The sequence below is a fragment of the Atta colombica genome, unplaced genomic scaffold, assembly GCF_001594045.1.
Source record: "Atta colombica isolate Treedump-2 unplaced genomic scaffold, Acol1.0 scaffold173, whole genome shotgun sequence".
NCBI lineage: Eukaryota > Metazoa > Arthropoda > Insecta > Hymenoptera > Formicidae > Atta > Atta colombica.
This window is the reverse complement of record NW_017259264.1, coordinates 11,122-32,680: the sequence shown is the minus strand read 5'-3', so window position 1 is coordinate 32,680 and position 21,559 is coordinate 11,122. Positions and strand designations below refer to the sequence as shown.

General features: G+C 32.6%; 1 protein-coding gene and 1 pseudogene across 1 annotated transcript; both read right to left on the bottom strand.

The window, feature by feature from the left end:
• Positions 1-626: 626 nt before the first annotated feature.
• Positions 627-9,151, bottom strand: LOC108686304 (annotated as a pseudogene).
• A 10,387-nt stretch (positions 9,152-19,538) lies between these two features.
• Positions 19,539-20,904, bottom strand: LOC108686303. Its single transcript, XM_018191549.1, has 2 exons — positions 20,804-20,904; positions 19,539-19,941 (listed from the first exon to the last, which is right to left on the bottom strand). The coding sequence occupies exons 1-2, from the start codon at positions 20,902-20,904 to the stop codon at positions 19,539-19,541; spliced, it is 504 nt and encodes a 167-aa protein (XP_018047038.1).
• Between the last annotated feature and the right edge of the window lie 655 nt (positions 20,905-21,559).

Sequence of the window (21,559 nt, the reverse complement as noted above, 5' to 3'; positions counted from 1 at the left end):
TTTATTTAAGTTGATTTGCTTTCTGTCTTGTAATTCATTGTTCTTTTTCCTTTCCTTCATTCCCTTGGATTTCCGACTCTTTGTACGAGGACTCAAAGTACGAGGGCAAGTCAATAAGTTTTTAGAAAAATATAGAAAAACACATTTTTTTTTATTGATTCATTTTATTTCTCAACATAGTCTCTTTTCAGCTCGATACACTTGATCCAATGATTCTCTAATTTTTTCAAGCCGTCCGAATAATATGATTGTTCAACCCTTCAAAATAAGCCTCTGTTTCGGCGATGAGTTGCTCTCTGATAGTGAATCTCCGAACCATTTCTTCAGGTTTGGAAACAGGAAATAGTCACAGGAGGTTAAATCTGGCGAATATGCTCGATGGGGAAGCAATTCGTAACGGAATTCGTTGAATTTAGTGTCGGGCACATGTGAACCCATTGTCTTGATGGAAGAGCTTTTTTCTTCGCTAGAGCGGGGACGAACTTTCTTCTTCCTTAAAACGGAGACTTTTTTTCTTTAAAATGTTGTTAAAACGGTCCAATAAGGCTGCATAGTAATCGCCATTGATTGTTTGCTTCGACGATTTGATTCGAAAAGTAATCGATATGAATTATACCGCGTGCATCTCAAAAAACTGTGGCCATCACTTTTCCGATCGATTTTACGATCTTCGCCTTCTTCGGAGATGGTTCACCCGATAAAGTCCATTGTTTTGACTGTTCCTTCGTCTTAAGTGTGAAGTAATGGATCCATATTTCGTCCACAGTAATGAATTGCAGAAATTCATTTGGATTACGTTGAAACATCTCCAAATATTGTTTTGAAAATCGGCACACGGTCGCGCTTGGTCCACAGTGAGCAAACGCGGCACCCATCTTGCCGATAGTTTTTTCATATCCAATTGTTCGTGTAAAATTGAAATCACTGTGCCATGTGATATGCCTGTGACCTCAACAAGCTCGCGCACTTTCACTCGTCGATCAATCAAAACAATATCGTGGACTTTATCGATGATATCTGGCGTAGCAGCCTCAATAGGACATGCCGAACGAGGTGCATCACAAATGGATATACGATCACGTTTATATTCATTCACCCAATTGTATACAGTGTGCTCTGCGAAAAAAAATCGTAAAAACCTGAGATATTACGCGTTGTTCTCGCCTTGAAAGACCCTTTTAAACGAGCTCTCGATCCTGCAAATTTAAGATTTTTCTGCCCTCCTTCCCCTCCATTCCCGGGGTATTAAAATGGGCATTTTTGGTATTAAATGATAGATTTTATGGTGCTATTTGCATCCCTATAAACTTCAATCCTCTATCTCGAATCGTTCAGAAGTTATTTAGATGTCTCGGTATTTTTTCCTCACCCTGTATAATAGCACTGTATTTTTTGTAAATGTATAATTGCAAGGTAAAATGTTAGTCAATTATTCGCAAGTAATTTCCTGCTTTAGAATTTTTATCTATTTTAATCTAAAACTTTTGAAGTTTTAATTTCTGTAAACATTCGTTTTTGTAATATTTATGTTGAAATATGCAATATTGTTTGTAATTGTAATATTAATTTCAAAAATATGACAAATGCATGTATGACCACTTCATCTTAATATCTACCATTTGATCTTCTTCATTATATAGGCATGACCTTCAACGATTATCAATAATACATTTGCAGATACAATATTATATTTAACTATAACGACTATCAATACACATTTGCTGAAACAATTTTCATCGTGGAATAATATATCTTTTATATCTTTTAAAATATAGCAGCCCGGTAAAAAATTTTCCATAAATGGTTATACATAACTAATTTATACATAATTTATTTATAATGGTTATAAATTATGTACAACCATTTATGTATAATTATGTATGAAAAATTTTTTATCAGTTGTTTAATTTTAAAAGAGATAAGATCACTCAAAAGACACGTTATTCCACGAGAAATATTATACCAAACATGTTATTGATAGACATTAAAGATCAAGCCTATAATGAGGAAGATATTAGGATTAAGTGGTCAAATATTCATCTTTGACATATTTTTTAAAATTAATATTACAATTACAAATAATATTGCATATTGTATAATATAAATATTACAAAAACAAATGTTTCGATTTTGTTACAAATTTGAAACTTCAAAAGTTTTAGATTAGAACAGAACCCCAAAGTTCAAAAACAGAAAATTATTTGTGAATAATTGACCAACATTTTTCCTTGCAATTATAACCTTAGAAAATAAACAGCAATATTATGCGTAATAAAAAATATAGTAGTATTATTATGTAGATTATTAATAATATTTAAATTATAAAAATTAGATGTTAAAAACTTATGCATTATGTTAAAAACTTATGTATATCTAATTATATAATGAATTATGTATTAATAATTATATGCATTTTTACATAAATTTATAGTGATATATTTATATAATGAAATCTGATTATACATGAAAAAAAATTATTTTACTAGGAGACTACATAAAAGTAAACAAAATTTCAGCTAAATAAAAAATTATAATTTTTTTTACAATTCTTTTTTGCACATGTTCATGATATCAAATATATTAATTATCGAACTTACACCGATTTCGATTCCTGGATTTATAATTTTTTTTCTCTTCTTCTTGTTGACAGTTAACGATTTTTGTATTCCAGGAAGGATTTTAAAAAGAATTTCAAAGGATATGGGCGTCATAGATGAGTGGCATCATAGATGGCTGCCTAAATTGATGTTGGAGGCGATCCAGGGATATTGCGTAGTATGTGGTATAATGATCATGGAAGATAATTAATCAATGGATGCTGATATTGATAGTAATCGTGTTATTTTTCTTCGCTATGAAGATTAGTCAAAATCTCAAACATCTCAAAGGCGTAAGTGAGTACATTAAAGCAAGTAATTCTTTACTACAAAAAAATTCGATATGTATATATTATATCCTTGAAATCTAAATCGTGGAATTCAAAGGAATTCATATTTTTAAGTTCTTACTATTTCTCGGAATTTAATAAATTCCTCAGAAGTTTTTTGAATTTGTTTTTGCGTTTTTAGTGAAGAATTCCATATTCTCATACGTAAATGTCACTTTGAATGATTTGGCGATGATCAGAAGAAGTGGCACTGAAATCGAAAGAAGAAGAAATCGAAAGAGAAGATTATACAAAAACGATTCGATGAGTTGTAAGATCGTCACAGCGACACGTGGTACCTCTTTTTGCACATGCGCGATAGCCTTTGCTGTCTTTACGGATCTAATGTGCCCATTCCTCGCCTATATTTGCTTTTCTCTAATACCAATGAATGAGACTGATAAATTATATCTAATTAATTAACAGATCTTAATTAATGAGAGATTCTTAGTTAATGAGAGTTAATTTTTTTTCATAAAGATGCAGAAGGCTACAACTTAGAATAATTATAATTAAATTAAAGGACTTACAAACTAACAAAAATAGAAGAGTAGAGTAGACAAGAAAATAGAAGAGTAAATTGTAGTTAAATCTAAATAAAGATATATATAATAATTGTTTAAATTTTTATGTTCTTAAAAAATTGCCATGTAATATTAGGTGTACAACTTTGCTTCCGCCGTTTTTTTTTCCGAAATTCGAGACTTTATTGTAAAAAACTGGTTATACATTTATGATTCAAAGTATTGTCGCTGGCCACTACTTTCTTCCATCTTTCGGGTAGCGTACGAATCCCGCGTCGAAAAAACTGGTCATCTTTTGAGGCTATCCACGAATCGATCCAATTTTTTACTTCTTCATAAGACCGGAAGTGCTGGCCGTGTGCCATTGATCGAAACAAGTGATAGTCAGAGAGAGCAATGTCTGGAGAATACAGTGGGTAAGACTTCCCATTTCAACGTTTCCAAGTATGTCTTGACCACTTTCGCAACATGGGGTCGAGCATTGTCATGCTGCAAAATCTTTATCGTGTCTCTCGTTGTATTGCGGCCATTTGTCTTTCAATGCTCGACTCAAACGCAACAATTGCGTTCGATACCGAATCGCTTGTTTCAGTCGATTTTAACAGTTCATAATACACTACGCCGTCCCACCAAATACAGAGCATGACCTTGGAGCCGTGAATATTCGGTTTGGCCGTCGACGTGGAAGCATGGCCGGGAACTCCCCATGATTTTCTGCGCTTGGGATTATCGTAATGAACCCATTTTTCGTCCCCAGTCACAATGCGATGCAGAAATCCCTTCCGTCTTTGCCTTTCAAGCAGTTGTTCACAAGCAAACAAACGCCGTTCAACATCTCTCGGCTTCAATTCGTACGGCACCCAATTTCCTTGCTTCTGAATCATTCCCATGGCTTTGAGGCGTTTTGAAATGGCTTGTTGAGTCACTCCCAATGATCGTGCCAATTCTTCTTGATTTTAATACGAGTCTTGCTCAAGTAATGCCTCCAATTCTGCATCTTCGAAAACCTTCTCTCTTCCACCGCTATGCCGGTCTTCGACGTCAAAATCCATTCTTGAAGCGTTGAAACCACTCACGACACGTTCTTTCACTAATAGCGGCCTCACCATAAGTATTTGAGAGCAATCGATGAGCCTCAGCCGCAGATTTCTTCATATTGAAGCAAAAAATTAAAATCTCCCGCAAATGACGAGAATTTTGCTCGTAAACTAACATTTTCAATCGAGAATAACTTTATGATGCAGACACAAATCGACTAATGTTTCTATGGGGTTATGTTGACAGATGCCCAAGTTTATTGTATGACGTCTATGATCTATTTATTTCGACCACCACTTACCGCTAAAGCCATCTATAGGAAAAAGCAAAGCATAGGCGGAAGCAAAGTTGTACACCTAATATAAATTTAATTATAGTAAGAAAACCGTACATAAAATGTTTCGGCATCATAATTGTGCCATTATCAGATGTTCTAATATCGCAGTGAATAAAAATACTAGTAGAAAAGTCAAATACATTTTAAATAGTTAAAATTTAATCTTAAACCGGAATAAAAACGCAGTGAAATATTCATTATATAATATTAGGTGTAATAAAAAGAAATCCATTATTTTTGCATAAAATTGAATGGAAAAATAATGGATTTCTTTTTACTCATCAAATTCGTAACCTGTGTTCTGTTATCACGGAGCGAGTAGATGTATTCTAATAGATGTAATTGCGATGTTCGGTAAGTTTTCAATTGTCTGTCTCACATATGTAGTATCACAGTCTAAATAATTGACCTTGTAAATTACATTAGTCTTGGAAGAATGGAAGCAAGGATCTTTTTGAAAAAGATCCTTGTTCTCATTCTTTCAAGACATTTCTAGTATTTATAAATAAGAATTTATAAATAAATAATAATTGTCATTACTTAAATTAATTAAAATTAAAACATATAAGACGATACCGAAATGAAATAATATCATCCATAATGTAATTTTTTTATGAATCATAATATTAAATATTTTATTAATTATTTGATATCATTCTGGATAAAAATATGAATTTTTTTCTCAATAGTAAACCATAATTGATGATCTTATTCTACGTACCTATAAATAAAAATTTCGCGAAAAGAAAGGCAATCTAATCTAGATTATTCGTGTGTTCATTGTGCAATACTTGCTGGCATAAATGGCACATAAATATGCTATTCCAATATGCATATCTTACTGTAGTACTTACAAAATTCTTAGAGGAACTGCAAATACTATTTCTGAAAATCTTATACAAAATATTAAAACGTGTTTGTGTGCAGCACGAACTAATTCAGTTAAAATACTAGTCGACAACTCAGAAACTATGACAGAGATGCTAGAAAGAGTACTGGCATCATTATTGATTATTGAATCGTTTTGTACTTTGGTTATGTTCGAATATCCTCATGGATGTAAGACGTATTTCTCTATATGCTTTGGAGCATCCTTATATATTTCTATTACTATCAAGAATTCGTCAAAAGTTTTCGGAAAAACGGGATGAGCCACTACAATTTCTTCGCGTTGATTCTCATTCCATTAATTCTTATTGGCTTTTATCGTTTTAAGGTAAAAATGTTTAAATTAAAGTAAGCTTAAATTCAAAATAACAATAATTATATTAGAACTCTCGAATTTTAAACAGAAAGATAAATAGTAAGCTAATGAGAGTCAGCAACGATAAATGGCGCAATTATTTAGTGAACAATCTATAATCAGATATTGGATTGACATCTTCTTTAGTTGAACGTTATTTTCGACTTTCTTTGGAGTTCTCCTCAGCAAGAATGATACAGGTATAATTCACATGTCCATAATGCTTAAATCATTCGCAAATTAACAAAAATGCAGCGTTGTTAATCTTACATTTTTTAAAAACAAATCTTATTATGATATATATCTAAACAATTTAAATGACTTATCACAGAGCATGAAGCTTTGTTGAACATATTAAAATTTAAAAAATAGAAATGTTACAATCAAATATAAAGATCATACATTTTTAGAACACGTCCGTGTACGATAACGTGTCACTCAGATATGAATTATTATCGAAGTAAGAGGTCTCACAGTAAACATTAAGACAAATTTGCAATTAGAAGAACAAATACATGTATATATTATTGTATCAAACCGATAAGAACCGCAATAAATTATTGTATAATAATTAAAAACTGTCAAAATTATTAAAATTGTAAAATAAAGAATTATAATAAATAAAAAAAAAAGAAAAAATTCAATATAAAACATATTTCGTTAAAATTGTTACATTTTCGTCAACTAATAAAATTTTTATCAAATTAAATTAATAAACTATAAATCTAAAAAGGTTATTACATAAATCAAGAGAAATTTTCAAGCATCGCTGCATAGATGCAGTCCTTTTATATCTGAACGTAAATTAAGGCCATTCTTTTGTATGTGTGTATGTATGCCATTTCTGAAATCAATCTTTTGTTACAAAATTTCTCCTTGTTTAAAATTTAGACATTCTCCTAATCGAAGTCATGTGAAAATTCAATACGATGTTCAGTAATTACAGAATAATTGTTAGTGTTCCAATTTATATGCTAGATAATCCACTGGAAAGTTTCCTGCATGTTTGTATATACATATGAAATATATACATATCAACTAACAAGTATTGAGCGACGGAATAAAACATATATGCAAACAATCTAGATTAGAAGATTACTTCATTTTCATGTAATTTTCATTCTTACATATGTATTATTACAGAGCATAAACAAATATAAACATAGCTATCTTTGCAATATTATCTCTTTATTCTAGGTGTTCAAAGATACATAACAGCATGATGGGAATAGACATCTAGTGTCTTCTTCCATGTATAATAGATGCTTTTTATTAATGTCACTTTTACATATTTCATTTACTATTCATATCGGTAATTAGAACAATAATAAGATAGATGATTGGATAAACATCATAAAAATAATCACCACGATTATATCCATATTTGTTAACTACTTTAATTTTAAGATAAAAATTTTAAAATGTACTCATAGTCTATTAATCTCTAATATTATTTGATTTATTAAAATTCCTTAACTTTTGTTTAATCATTTTTGTTATCGAGAGTATTAAAGAAGTCTTGATCTTACAATTAGATAAATACAGATTTATAATAAATTTTTGAACAGATCCACTTTAATGTTGATATTATTATTTATTGTAGATAAAATATGTTTGGTAACATTAATATTTGTTATTACTTTCCTAACCCTGTTTAAAAGTTCCGATTAAAACTATTTAAATCTATTGAAAACTGATAGAAATTCAATAGGAATGAATAGTATCTATCGGAATAAAAATTACAGCCTATTGTGAATGATTCAGAATCAATAAGATTTTAGTAGGATTTCCATTTAATGTATTTTCAGTAAGAATATATAGGCACATTACCGATTTACAAAATAAAAAATCAATATGATTGGATGATTATTGGATAATAGAAAATAATCGGCAAATGCCTCCAGTCGATGAATCGGATTAAGTGAGAAATCCAATAACGATCCAAATCCAATTAGATCCAATCGTATCGATATCGATATCATATTGAATATCAGGTTTTTATCAGAAATCTCACAGATTCTTATTCCAATAAAAATCAACTGATGAATGTGCAATTTGCATACGGCAAATGAAAATAAGTGAGAAATTGATATTTTCAAAATGAATATGTTTTTTGTTTAATTTAATGTGCTCAGAAAAGAAAGCAGCTTTGCAATTGTTGTAAAATTCTTTAATATATGATTGATTTGTAAATTTAGATGAAGAAGAAACTAAAGACAAGAACTAATTATACTAAATAATTTTGAACAATAATTGCAAATCTTATTCTACTGAACGCAACGATTAAGAATTGAATATTACGTGTTTATCTTTTAATAAATTTTAATCGAATAAATCGCTGATGCCAAATCCAAAATAATATTATGAAATAAATGCATGAATTTAATATACATTCATTATTGTGTAGAAAATTTAATATTAATTAACTTTTTATGACTATTTGAGTTTATAAATATAAGGGAAATCACTTTCCCATTAATTACAATTCGTCGAAAGCAGACGGACATAAATTCACTGCCTAGCAAAGAGAATGGATTGAAAAGGATTAAAATAGATTCAGATTTTCAATACGGATTCATGAATGTTAAAATAAATCCTTTTCAGTCCTGAATGCATTTTTATTCATTTATAGGAATTGCTTAAAGCATATCTCTATGCTTTTCAATCCAAAAATAATATTAGCATTTTCTGTGCATCGTGAATACTACTCAATTCAGAATTGTGAATAGAAAGTACAATTTTTTTAATTCAGTTAAATTCAAAAATAATATCAGTAATTTCTGTGCAACGTGAATACTGCTCAATTCAATATTTTAAATATGAAATGCAGTTAAATATGAAATGTTACAATACTTAAATTATTTAAAATTATAAGTAGGAAATTTTTTGTTTTAATTCAAGTTTAAAAAAAAATTGTAACGTAAAAATAATTGAACTATGTTTATTTGTTTATCTTTGATTAGAAGTAAAATGAATAATTGATGTGAACACTCACAAACTAAGTCAAACACAGCCCAAATATTAGGCTAACCACGGCGCGCGACATCGGCCAAGCGAGATTAGATTATCCGACACTTACCCATTGTCTCATAATAATATAAATTGTTTATATTTTATTATATTCTATTAAATGATAATATCTATTAAATGATTATTCTATTAAATGATAATATTTTTATTATATCTATATAATTTCGTTACTAGCTTAGTTAATTGTAATTGAAGTAGAGAATGAATAACACATTTACCAATTGAAGAAGTGATGTAGCGGGTAACGTAGAAGATTCGTAATCTAGAGGTTCCAGATTTGAATCCCTCTAAGATGCGTTTTTTAATATTAATTTAGTTAATTGAAGTAATTAATAAAGTATTTAATTTCAGGTATTATATAATTATTTATTATAAATGTCTTAGGAATAAAATTTATAACTCTTAAAAATGAATGTTTTTTTTTTTTTTTCGAATATTAAACTAGTGTTAGCTCGGATTCAATCTATTTCAATCCATTTTCATGAACATTTAAAGTACACATTAAAAAAATTTTAATCCATTCTCCATTTTAATCCATTCTCGTTTGTTGAGTGATTAATTCCGATTGGATCTGGTATTTACAGCTTGTTCGAAAACATATTTTTAATTTAAAAGTTTATTTTTAATTTAAAAATCTGAAAGCAATCCTATAAAAAACTATTAAATCCTTTGAAGGAAATATGAAATATTTTATTAATTCTTGTTCAGTGTTTTCTTGTATACGTGTATGGATATATCAGTGAATCTGCTCCGGTTCATTCCGATTTGAAAAATGAATAGGTTGCAAATTTCCGATGCATTAAGGCTCCTGATTACTCAGCCAAGAACTTTGCGTTAACGGTGACGACATAGAATCAGATGACGATCTGGCAAAACCGGTAGCCACACATTTAAGCACGCGCCCATGTCTGTGTGCTCGCCTGCGATACATCGAGAGTGAACGAGACAGCTCCTTCTCAAACTATTCGCTTATTTCAAACGACCGAAAATGTTTTCTCAGCAATCTCGGCCGCTCGACGGTCCTCAATATTAATAAGGATCGTTTTAAATAACATAAATTTTAATAAATTATAGTAATAGTATATCCCTTCCTTTAATTCAGAATAGTATAAATCATGTTAAAATGCAATAATTTAAGAGATATTTAATTTACGATTTTTCATGCACGTTATATAGTATACCTCTTCTTCATAAACTCGAGCAGAAACAGAATTTTACCTGAAAAAATTATAAACCAGCATTTCTCTTCATGAAAATCTCGAAAGGCCATCAGAAAAGAAATGTCTATGTTTGGGACTCGAAACTTGTGAAAAAAAAAATGTGAAAAAAAATCGAATAGTTGCAAAAAGTATGTTTTTTGCATATAAAACGGAAGATATTGATTGCATGAAAAAAAATTTGGTATGAAAAATGTATGTCGAAATACCTACAAAATGAAACGTGGAACATTAAAATCAATCTATTAGTTAAGTAAAAAAAAACACCGAAAAAGACGTTTTCTTCACTCGCTCTCTATTCATTGAGATTTTTCATTGAGATTTAAACGCAAAGTTTTGGAATTCTCGTAAAATGATGAATAAATTTAATCACAACAAATTTGAAACGTTCATTAGTTTCTACAAAAAGCCATTTGTTCACTAAAAATTTATCTGTGGAAAACTTAATTTCTTCATCTTTAAGCAACAATTTATAGGGATGATTTTTCTTCTTCAAGAGTTGCACTATTGCGTACACTTAGTAACAAAACGATTTTTTGCAGTTAAACTATTATAAAACGACTTAAAAAGTGGATATCTTTTTCGTATAAAAAAATGGAATAATTCCGTTAATATGCATCAAATAGCCATGTAAAGCATTCGACAGCTGGCATTTTTCTACGAATTTAAAAAAAAAAGATTATCCTCCGATTATTAGGAACCGAGATAACAATTTTTTTTCAAGAAATTACTGTGGTTCTAATTTTTAAGATTAAGAGTTTTATTTGGCAAGAAAGAATTGAATTCGCTGTTTGAAAATTCTCAAATTTTTTGCTGAAGAAAAAGTTTTTTTTTAAAACTTTAGTGGAAGTTGAAGAACGCGAGCGAAGTAGTGCGCTGGGCGGAGAGAGGAAAGCCGGCGCACAGTTGAGTGGGGAAAATCGGGGACTCGCGCGTATCTAATTTCGCGTTAAAATTTGCTAAATTTACATTTTCCCAATAAATTGTAAAAACATGATTATTTTAAAATCTGGGGAAGAGATATAAATATATATTAGGTGTACAACTTTGCTTCCGCCGTTTTTTTTCCGAAATTCGAGGCTTTATTGTAAAAAACTGGTTATACATTTATGATTCAAAGTATTGTCCATCGCTGGCCACTACTTTCTCCCATCTTTCGGGTAGCGTACGAATCCCGCGGTGAAAAAACTGGTCATCTTTTGAGGCTATCCACGAATCGATCCAATTTTTTACTTCTTCATAAGACCGGAAGTGCTGGTCAGCCAGGCCGTGTGCCATTGATCGAAACAAGTGATAGTCAGAGGGAGCAACGTCTGGAGAATACGGCGGGTGGAGTAGGACTTCCCATTTCAACGTTTCCAAGTATGTCTTGACCACTTTCGCAACATGGGGTCGAGCATTGTCATGCTGCAAAATCACTTTATCGTGTCTCTCGTTGTATTGCGGCCGTTTGTCTTTCAATGCTCGGCTCAAACGCATCAATTGCGTTCGATACCGATCGCTTATGATTGTTTCAGTCGGTTTTAAGTTCATAATATACTATGTCGAGCTGGTCCCACCAAATACAGAGCATGACCTTGGACGTCAAAATCACCGTTCTTGAAGCGTTGAAATCACTCACGACACGTTCTTTCACTAATAGCGGCCTCACCATAAGTATTTGAGAGCATTCGATAAGAATCACCTCAGCCGCAGATTTCTTCATATTGAAACAAAAAATTAAAACCTCCCGAAAATGACGAGAATTTGGCTCGTAAACTGACATTTTCAATCGAGAATAACTTTATGATGCAGACACAAATCGACTAATGTTTCTATGGGGTTATGTTGACAGATGCCCAAGTTTATTATATAACGTCTATGATCTATTTATTTTGACCACCACTTACCGCTAAAGCCATCTATAGGAAAACGGCGAAAGCAAAGTTGTACACCTAATAATTAACCAAATGTTTCGTAAAGTAATTGTAATTATAAGAGTTTCAGTTTTTTGTATCTTGAATTTTTATTTTTTCGACTTATTACTAAAAAATCACGTTTGTACATGATTAAGAAATTTAAGTCACATTATGTTTCTTTACTTAATATGCTGTAAAAAATGTCCAATTAAATGTACAGAATTATCAATACAAAATTGTTTTTAAGAATTTTAATTGCAAATATGACATATGTAAACAAATAATTAATAAATAATTTGCCAAATGTTAGCGCAACTGTTGAAGATATACTAATTTTCGCAAATATAAAAGTAAATTAGTCTTACTAGAAAAAATATATTTTGCAATTATATTTAACAGTTATACTAATGTGACTTAAATTTGTTAATCAGACATGCACACCATACTCAAACATGATTTTTTAGTAATAAAAATTTTTATTTTTAAATAAAAATTTTTTATTTAAAAATAAAAATTCAAGCCACGAAAAACTAAAAATTTCATGGTTACAATTACTTTGCGAAACATTTGATTAAGTTATTTGTTTATATTTCAAGCTACCCCAGATTAAAGACAAATCATATTTCTGCATTAATTGGTGAGAAAATGTAAATTTAGCAAATTTTAACACAAAAAATCAGGTACGCACGAGTCGCTGAGCGGTGCGATCTTCCCCACTCGACTGCACGCCGGCTTCCCCCACTCCGCACTGCCTCGTTCTTTAACTTTCCAATGATTTTAAACAAACTTTTTAGAAAATTTTTTAACAGCAAATTCAATTCTTCCTTGACAAATTGATGCCAGAAGAAGACGGAATTCTTAATTTTAAAAATTAGAGCCGCAGTAATTTTTTGGAAAAAAATTGTTATCTATATGGATCCTAATAATCGGACGATAATTTTTTTTTAAATTCGTAGAAAAATGTCAGCTGTCGAATCCTTCATATGATTATTTGATATGATGCGTATTAAAAAATGGAATTATTCCATTTTTTATATGGAAAAAAATATTCTCTTTTTAAAGTTGCTTTATAATAGTTAGCTGCAAAAAAATCGTTTTATTACTAAGTGTACATTAATACAACTCTTGAAGATAAAAAATCACCTCTGTAAATTGCGACTGTAACTGCTCAAAGATGAAGAAATTAAATTTTCGCAGACAGGTTTTTAGTAAACAAATGATTTTTTGCAAAAACTAATGAACATTTCAGGCTTGTGCAGAGCTAAATTTATTCGTCATTACGAGGGCTACATTTTTGAGAATTTCAAAGCGTTTAAATCTCAACAGAGTCAGTGAAAAAAAGGCCTTTTTCGGGGTGTTTTTTACTTTTTTTCTACTTAATAAATCGATTTTAATGTTCCTCTCCTCATTTTGTAGATATTCCGAATACCTATATTTTTCATACCAAACTTTTTTTCATATACTCAATATCTTTCATTTTATAAGTGAAAAATGTGCTTTTTGCAATTATTCGATTTTTTTTTCGCATATTTTCTTCACAAGTCTCAAACATACATTTCTTTTCTGGCCTTTCGAGATTTTCGTAAAGAGAATTGCTAGTTTATAATTCAAATAATAATCGGATGGATTGTATAAATTTTTTTTTTATATAGCATCACATCTTTATTGGATGTTTGACAAATTTCATTATAATTTTGAAAATATTTCTGATATTTTATCCATAATTTGTAAATATCTTAAATGCTTTGATTTGGGGAACTATCCTTAGGTTGGTATACAGGGTGTCTCAAAATGCTTGCCAAATATTTCGTGCGCTGATAGAGCGAACTAGACTAAGTCGATAGTCCTCTACCATTTTGCAATTTTAATAATTAACAAGATATTAATTACTAAAAATCGTCAAGTATTGACTTTCAATAACTTTTATTCAAGCACTATCAATTTTGCAGAAAAACAACAAGTAACAAAAATTAATTGTTTTCTTTTCATAGAGTTCTGAGAATTTTTTTAGAATTTTTTAATACCGCATTTTCTCATGTTAGTAAAAAATAGTTGCCAATAAGAAAATGCAGTATTAAAACATTGATAAAAAATTCTGAAAATATTATATAAAATATAATAAAACATAAAAAACATAAAAAACAAGTAACAAAATTATTTAGTTTGATTATTTATTAATATCTCAATTAAAATATATGTTCATATTGCATATCTCATTTTTAACAAAAGACATTATAATTAAATCTTTTTCAATTTAGATATACAAGCTCCAGATTTCAAGTCAATGATCGTTTACAAGTACTCTGTTCTGATCTTTTCGAAAATAATGTACATAGAAGACAAAACAGATATATTATAGTGCGTCAACAGATAACAGGAGCTAAGGATTGCAAACAACATATATTTATTATAATGTAATTTTTTTTAAAGAATTATACTGTTATACACACCTGCGATCGCATATATGTATCGCGTATATGTATAAGACATGCCTCATTTTTGGCATCGCGTAATATTTCGAAAAATATAAAAGATTAAAAGAAATGTTTTTGAAAGTGCAACTATTCGGGCGGAAGGGGGGAACATACTTTGATTACATAATTTTTTCTAGAGGCATCAAAAAGATGTGATGGTTATTTTTGCATTTTTAAATGGAATCATATTTTTTTACACAACGATTCCTATAATCATTCTGCATATAAAAGTATTAATGTAAAAATATTATAAAAACCAATAATTTACGAGATATTGTATAGGAGAAATCTGAGATAATTGGTACCCAGATAGCAAAACGTTTGCAGTTTTCTAACAAACTATCAGCAGGGTCGAACAGAAAATGACAGCAATCTGCCATCAACTGCGTCCGCATTAGGCTTGTATTCTATTAACATTGCCTGTCGACATAATGTGAAGGCAAATTGTTGACAGAAATTGAGCAGATCCCGCCGATTCTGTTACTTTTTTTTTTAGCAGTCTGTCAATAGTACATTTAATTCTGTACCAATTCTGTTGGCATACTGTGTAGCAGATATTTAAAAAAATCTGCTTTCTATAGACTTGGCTATCTGGGTGTACATGGGGCACAGAGGTATACATATTACTTACTTAATATTATTGCCAAACAACAAACGATAATATTGCATAAAAAATATGTTATTTCCTCAGAAATTGCGGCACCGATAAGATACTATTAAAGACGTTGGCCCTAAGCAATTATTATGACTATTAATGAGGCCCGAGAGACCAGAGATAATTGAAGAACGATGAGGTTACCAACAATTAATAAAAATTTATGATTAATCATAAATATTTCGATCATACATTATTAAATTCGTGAACTTTATTTTTATTACATAAATACTGTATAAATGAGTAAGCATTCTTTTAATGCTATAATATCTTATATATTGCCGGGAAATTACAATTTTTTTCTCTGCAGTTATCATCTCTATTGGTAATCAGACTCGGATGATAATATTAAAATCACAGTTTTAAATAAAAATTAAGTATTATACATGTCTACGAAATTAATAAGTCATGAAATTAGTATTATTAATTTGTTACTCTTAAATTTTAATAGGTATTCCATTACGAACTTCCATAAGGGCCGACGGTCTATAATAGTATCTTGTCGGTGATTCGGCAATTATGTTGCTACAAATTGTTTCAAACCTTATATAAATATACGAGGGCAAGTCAATAAGTTCTTAGAAAATCTGTCAGAGGGCACTCGCAGTGTCATGTCTCAATATTATTTTTTGACAAGTAGCATCTCTCAGCTGATTACTGTCAAATTTTGAGCGAAATTTACTTGGTTTCATTTCTGTAGACGATTAAAGCGAACAACTTTTTTCCATTTTTGCAAAATGAAAAAAAACGAGTTTCGTGCAGTGATCAAACATCTATATATGAAAAGTTTAATGCCGAAAGAAATCAAAACCGAGTTGAATGTTCATAGCACCAGCCAGAGTTATGATCATTTTATATTTGATATGATCATTCTATTCACAATCTATATCAACATACTCATACATCATACAACCAATAATATCGTATGTAATGGAAATTTGCTGTCACCTTTATTTATATTAAAAGAAATTAATGATATATTTGGACCAAGAGTATAAGAAACCTTATTTATACCAATAAATGTTATTATAAAAGCATTTAAATCTGATAAAACTGACTTCAGATAATTAATAAATTTTCTTTCACAACAGATTTTTAGATATTGTTTTACTATTAAAAAATAAATATAAATTTGCATAAACGAAATAATAAAATTTTGGGAATTCAATTTCCTGCTATTCATAATCTATCGATTAATCGATAACCAGCCATTTATCGATAGTCTCTAGATTATCATTTCCACCAGCGTTTGCTATCCTCCTTCTTTTATTTTTTTATCCATTGCTCAACTTAACTACTCATTACATGTTGCTATCAAGCATTGCCGAGAATTTTCTTTTATATATTAACATAAAGTCACAGTACTCACCTATGATACTATTACGTCTGTTACATTTTACCTGCTGTTTAATAAATTTGTATCTTGGATTAAAGCGTTCGAGTTACTTATCCTGTCCAACCGCATTCTAACAGATTATGGGCCAGTTTTCCAAAAGACTTTCAAGTTCTCGACATTAATCACGAGTGCGTAAGACGAGATATTTTACGTTGTATAAGATTTTAGTGCCGAACAATATTAACACGCAAGTCAACCTCATACATACGAACGAATGTCATGGCATATAATACCATAAATTCTACTTGCCTTGAAATACTAAATCCAGAGACAACTACAATATATGGAGAATTCAGGTAGAGGCCTTATTAGTAAAAAACACATAGGGTTACGTTTCTGGAGAAATATCATGATCTGTTGTTTCAATAGATCCAACGACATGAGCTTCGTAAGTAACATACGACGCATGGATTATTGAGGATCGTAAAGTCAGACTTTATATTGTCTATTAATCCATCGAATTAAAATAAGTCAAGAGTTGTGAAACTTTTAAAGACATTTGGGATAAATTAGAGTCAATTTACGCATCTAATAGGCTTGCCCATAAGGCAACTCTCTTGAAGCATTACGTTACATAAAATGGCCGAAGATATTAACGATGTAAAGAATCATTTAAATGATCTCTTCGATGCCGTTGACAAATTACAATCAATGAATGTAGAATCCAGATAACATTTATGTTATTGCATAAGATATCTAAAAGACGTCAATAAATGTTATCTGGGAAGTCAATGGCAACATGCTCGCGATTATTATTCAGCCTTCCAAGTAGTTTCGATTCCTTTCGATGCGCAATAGAGTCACGCGACGAACTACCGGATGCTGAAACTTTAAAAATTAAGATACTTGAAGAAAGCGAAGGCCAGAAAACAAAAATTGCCCGATCATCTAATGCCTTGCTCGTGAAGCAGTAAAATAAACCACATGATGCATCTAAAACTAAATCATGTAACATCGTGAACATCCATCGTGAACAAATAAAATGCAATTATTACAGGAAATTCGGACATAAGACTGCACAAAAGTGTTTGCTTTTCTGGAGAAAAACAAACACAAACAAAAAGACCAAGCAAGCGAGACAACACTATCGATAAATCACCACGACGAATTCAAAAGATGGTGTTTGTGGTTCAACGGTTCACTTACTGATAAGCAATCTTTCATCTTCTTAGCACCACAGAGATCTCAGGTGGATTAAAATTGCTAATAGCACCTCTACTAAAATATGGTAGAAGCAACTGGAGATAACAAAGTGAAGACCTCAATGGTAAAGAAACAAATATAAAGCTTAAGAATACTTTGTACGTTCCCGATTTAAGGATAAATCTTCTGTCTGTAGCCAAGATAGTCGATAATCAGCATGAAGTCCTATTCATTAAGGATCGCGCAATAGTCAAGAATCTTCGAGATAACGTGAAAATAATAGCCGAATGCATTAACGATCTTTTTATCTTTCAGAAGAGTCACCTCAAGAAACATGCGCAGCTAAAAACAAATGAACAATCGCTAACAAAGACATGGCATCGTTGATGTCTCAATATCAAGGACGTTACCTCCATGTGGAAGACACAAACTGCTCACGATATAACTCAACGCGAAACTCACTCCAATTGATTACAAAACGTGTACAGCAAGAAAATGTCAAGCTCCTCTTTCCCAACCGGAAATCAGAGAGCATCCGGTATACTGGATATCATACACAGACATGTGTGGGGCGATGCGAACCAGATCGGAAAGCGGTGCACAATACTTTGTTACCTTTATAGATGATCATAATCATTTGGTGCGAAGTGTATTTGTTGGCGATCTCGCTGAGCGCACGAAGAGATCGTAATGGCGTGGCCGTCATCGTCCGAGCGTTTCCCGCGAAATTATTACTTCGAGGGCACACGGTCGAGAAAAATGAAATCTTCTCTGCTTTCCAAATTTTATTAAATAAGCCTCGAGCGCGGGCGAACATGTTTCACAGCGGATATGGAAGGATCTTAGCGGTAGCGCGGCGATAACCTTTTCGCGAGACGAGACAAGTGCTGTCGACCCGACAGTTACAGCAGCCGAAATGATCTGATATTTTTCGATCGATTACGCGTGACGCATGCGTAGTTGAGCAATCAACATCTCGTGGGTTCATCGATTTTTCATCAATGCGATTAGGCGATATGATTAGACGTCGTGAACCATAGGGATAACACGCCGCCTGCCTTGAAAGGATTGACTTTCAACATGACATACAAGCAGTTCGTTGGCATAACATGAAACGCGAATTACTCTGATACGATTTGATGTCACATTTAGTCATTGCACTGAAAATCAACGTGTATTAATATCTAAGTATGCAAGCGATATAATAAGTGAAAAAGAAAAAAAATAATATAATAAGACATTCTTAATGAACGTAAAGGAGGCCTGCGTAAGATGCGATATAATCAGAATGTAATAGCTAAAGACACTTAGAACTAAATGTTTGGTAAGGTATCGACTAGATTTAAATTGGTAATATTGATAGTTTAGACAGTGGCCTCAAGTAAGAACCCTTGGCAGTCTTGATAGTTGCGATACGAGCAATGCCGTCGATCAGGATGAACCTCCAGGACTCGTCCCATTGCCCACTGAAGCGGAGCTAGGTTCGGCTGCCTTATGAGCACGAGTTGATTAGTTGACAGCTGAGTTCTCTTGCTAGCCATCCATTTGGTTCGGGCTTGTAGAGAATGAAGATATTCATTACTCCATCTGCGCCAAAAATGCTGCCACATTTGCTCTACGCGTTGCCACCGTAGTAGTCTATTTTCGTTGACATCGTTCAAGTCAACGCAAGACCATTTAAAGTCGTGCCAACCAAGAAATGTCTCGGACTTAGATACGCTAGGTCGTTAGGGTCGGCGCTTAATGGTAATAGGGGACGCGAATTGAGGATCGCCTCAATTTCACAGAGGGTCGTTTGCATTTCCTCAAAGATCAAATGAGCCTTGCCCACGATCCGAGTCATGTGATATTTTGTAGATTTTACGGCTGCCTCCCATAAATCTCCAAAATGAGGTGCATTAGGCGGAATGAAGCTCCAAGAGATTTTTAATTTGCGAAGAAAATTTTTGATTTTCTCGAACTGGACTTGTGGATCATTGTACATGTATAATTCTTGAATTTGTTTATGCGTGCACACGAAGGTGGTCCCGTTGTCTGAATATATGTGCGCGGGTCTACCCCTACGCGAATTGCTTGAAAGCGGCAATAAAGGCTTCGGATGTAAGATCACTTACTAACTCTAGATGGACCGCCTTCGTGGAGAAGCACCCAAAAAGCAAAACGTACGCTTTGTGATTTCGCGCGTTTCGACGCCTTTCCTCATGTAACAAGAGCGGCCCGGCATAGTCTATGACGCAGCGAGAGAAAGATAGATACGTTAACTCGACTGGCAGGTAGCCCATTAAGGCTTCTGATTGATTAGGTTTGGCCTTAAAACAGGTTACACATTTTTATATTATTCCACGTATCGCACGGATCACAATGATAGCAACCAAAAGCGTTAGTGCACGAAAGCCATCATGGCTTGCAAACCCGCGTGTAAGTTTCGAGTGTGTTCACGCTCTATAATATTGGGTCAATATGTATTTGCGTGGCAGGAGAATTGGATTGAACGCGAGATTCGAATTTTTTAATCTCCCGCCAACTCGCATTAGTCCGCTTTCATCTCCAAGAATGGAGATAGCGATAAGATATTACTAGAAGTATTCACAATTTCGTTCTTGACTAATGCTTCATATTCGCGATAAAACGCTCGCTGTTGCATTGTTCTGCAAATACAATCTAAGGCGGTAGATATTTCAGCGGAGGACACGAAAGTAAATATTCTGTGCTCCCGGTGAGCCTTGGATAATCTTAAACAATACACTATGATGCGGCATATTTTGTTTAAATTGGAACACTTGTTTAATAAGTCGTCAATGATGCAGGGATGGAAAGTGGAAACGGCTTTCTTGATGTGTTAAATTCGATGTTCATCAACCAATTGTGGAAGTGCACGGATTTTGCGATGCCAGCCAACGCGTGTTCGGAGCTTGCATATACCTTCGCACCAAGCTCGGTCTCAACGACCATCGCTCCAAGTTGCTGTGCTCAAAGTGTCTCGCGTCGCGCTGACGCGATTTTCCCTTGTTCGGGAAGATCATTGTCTAAATGCGGGAAGACAGTGGGCGGCCAATGTTTTTCATTCCATTTTAGTTTAATTCGGAGCCATTCCATCACCTCTCCGCATCGATTAAGTCATGGGAATTTATCCCACGCGACAATGTGTCGGCAGGGTTGTCGGGGGATGCGATATGGCGCCAGCATTCAACTTCTGTTAGGCGCTGAATTTCACCCACCCTATTTGCCACAAAGACTGACCACCGCCGCGAGGGGGAGGTTATTCAGTTTAATGCGATCGTTGAGTCCGACCATAGATAAGTCGAGCATTGCGAGAGTTCCAAAGACTCTCTAATCTTGTTGATTAAGCGCGCCAATAATAAAACGGCCGATAGCTCTAATAGCGGTAACGAGACGGTTTTGAGCAGCGCGACGCGAGACACTTTTTGAGTACAGCAACTTGGAACGATGGTCGTTGAGACCGAGCTTGGTGCGAAGGTATATGCAAGCTCCGAACGCGCATTGGCTGGCATCGCAAAATCCGTGCACTTCCACGATTGGTTGATGAACATCGAATTTAACACATCAAGAAATTTTTAATTGATTCAAATTGTTCATCTACGTTCTGAGAGCAATCCAACGAGTGTGGATGTCCTGAGGAATAGATTCGTTCCATTGAATAACCAATTGCCACAAATC

Coding starts and splice junctions, on each gene's coding strand:
- LOC108686303 (XM_018191549.1), bottom strand. CDS start 20,904: ATGATCTTCCCGAACAAGGGAAAATCGCGTCAGCGCGACGCGAGACAC. Junction 19,942..20,803: donor AGACCGAGCTTGGTGCGAAG/GTATATGCAAGC, acceptor CAATTCGCGTAG/GGGTAGACCCGCGCACATAT.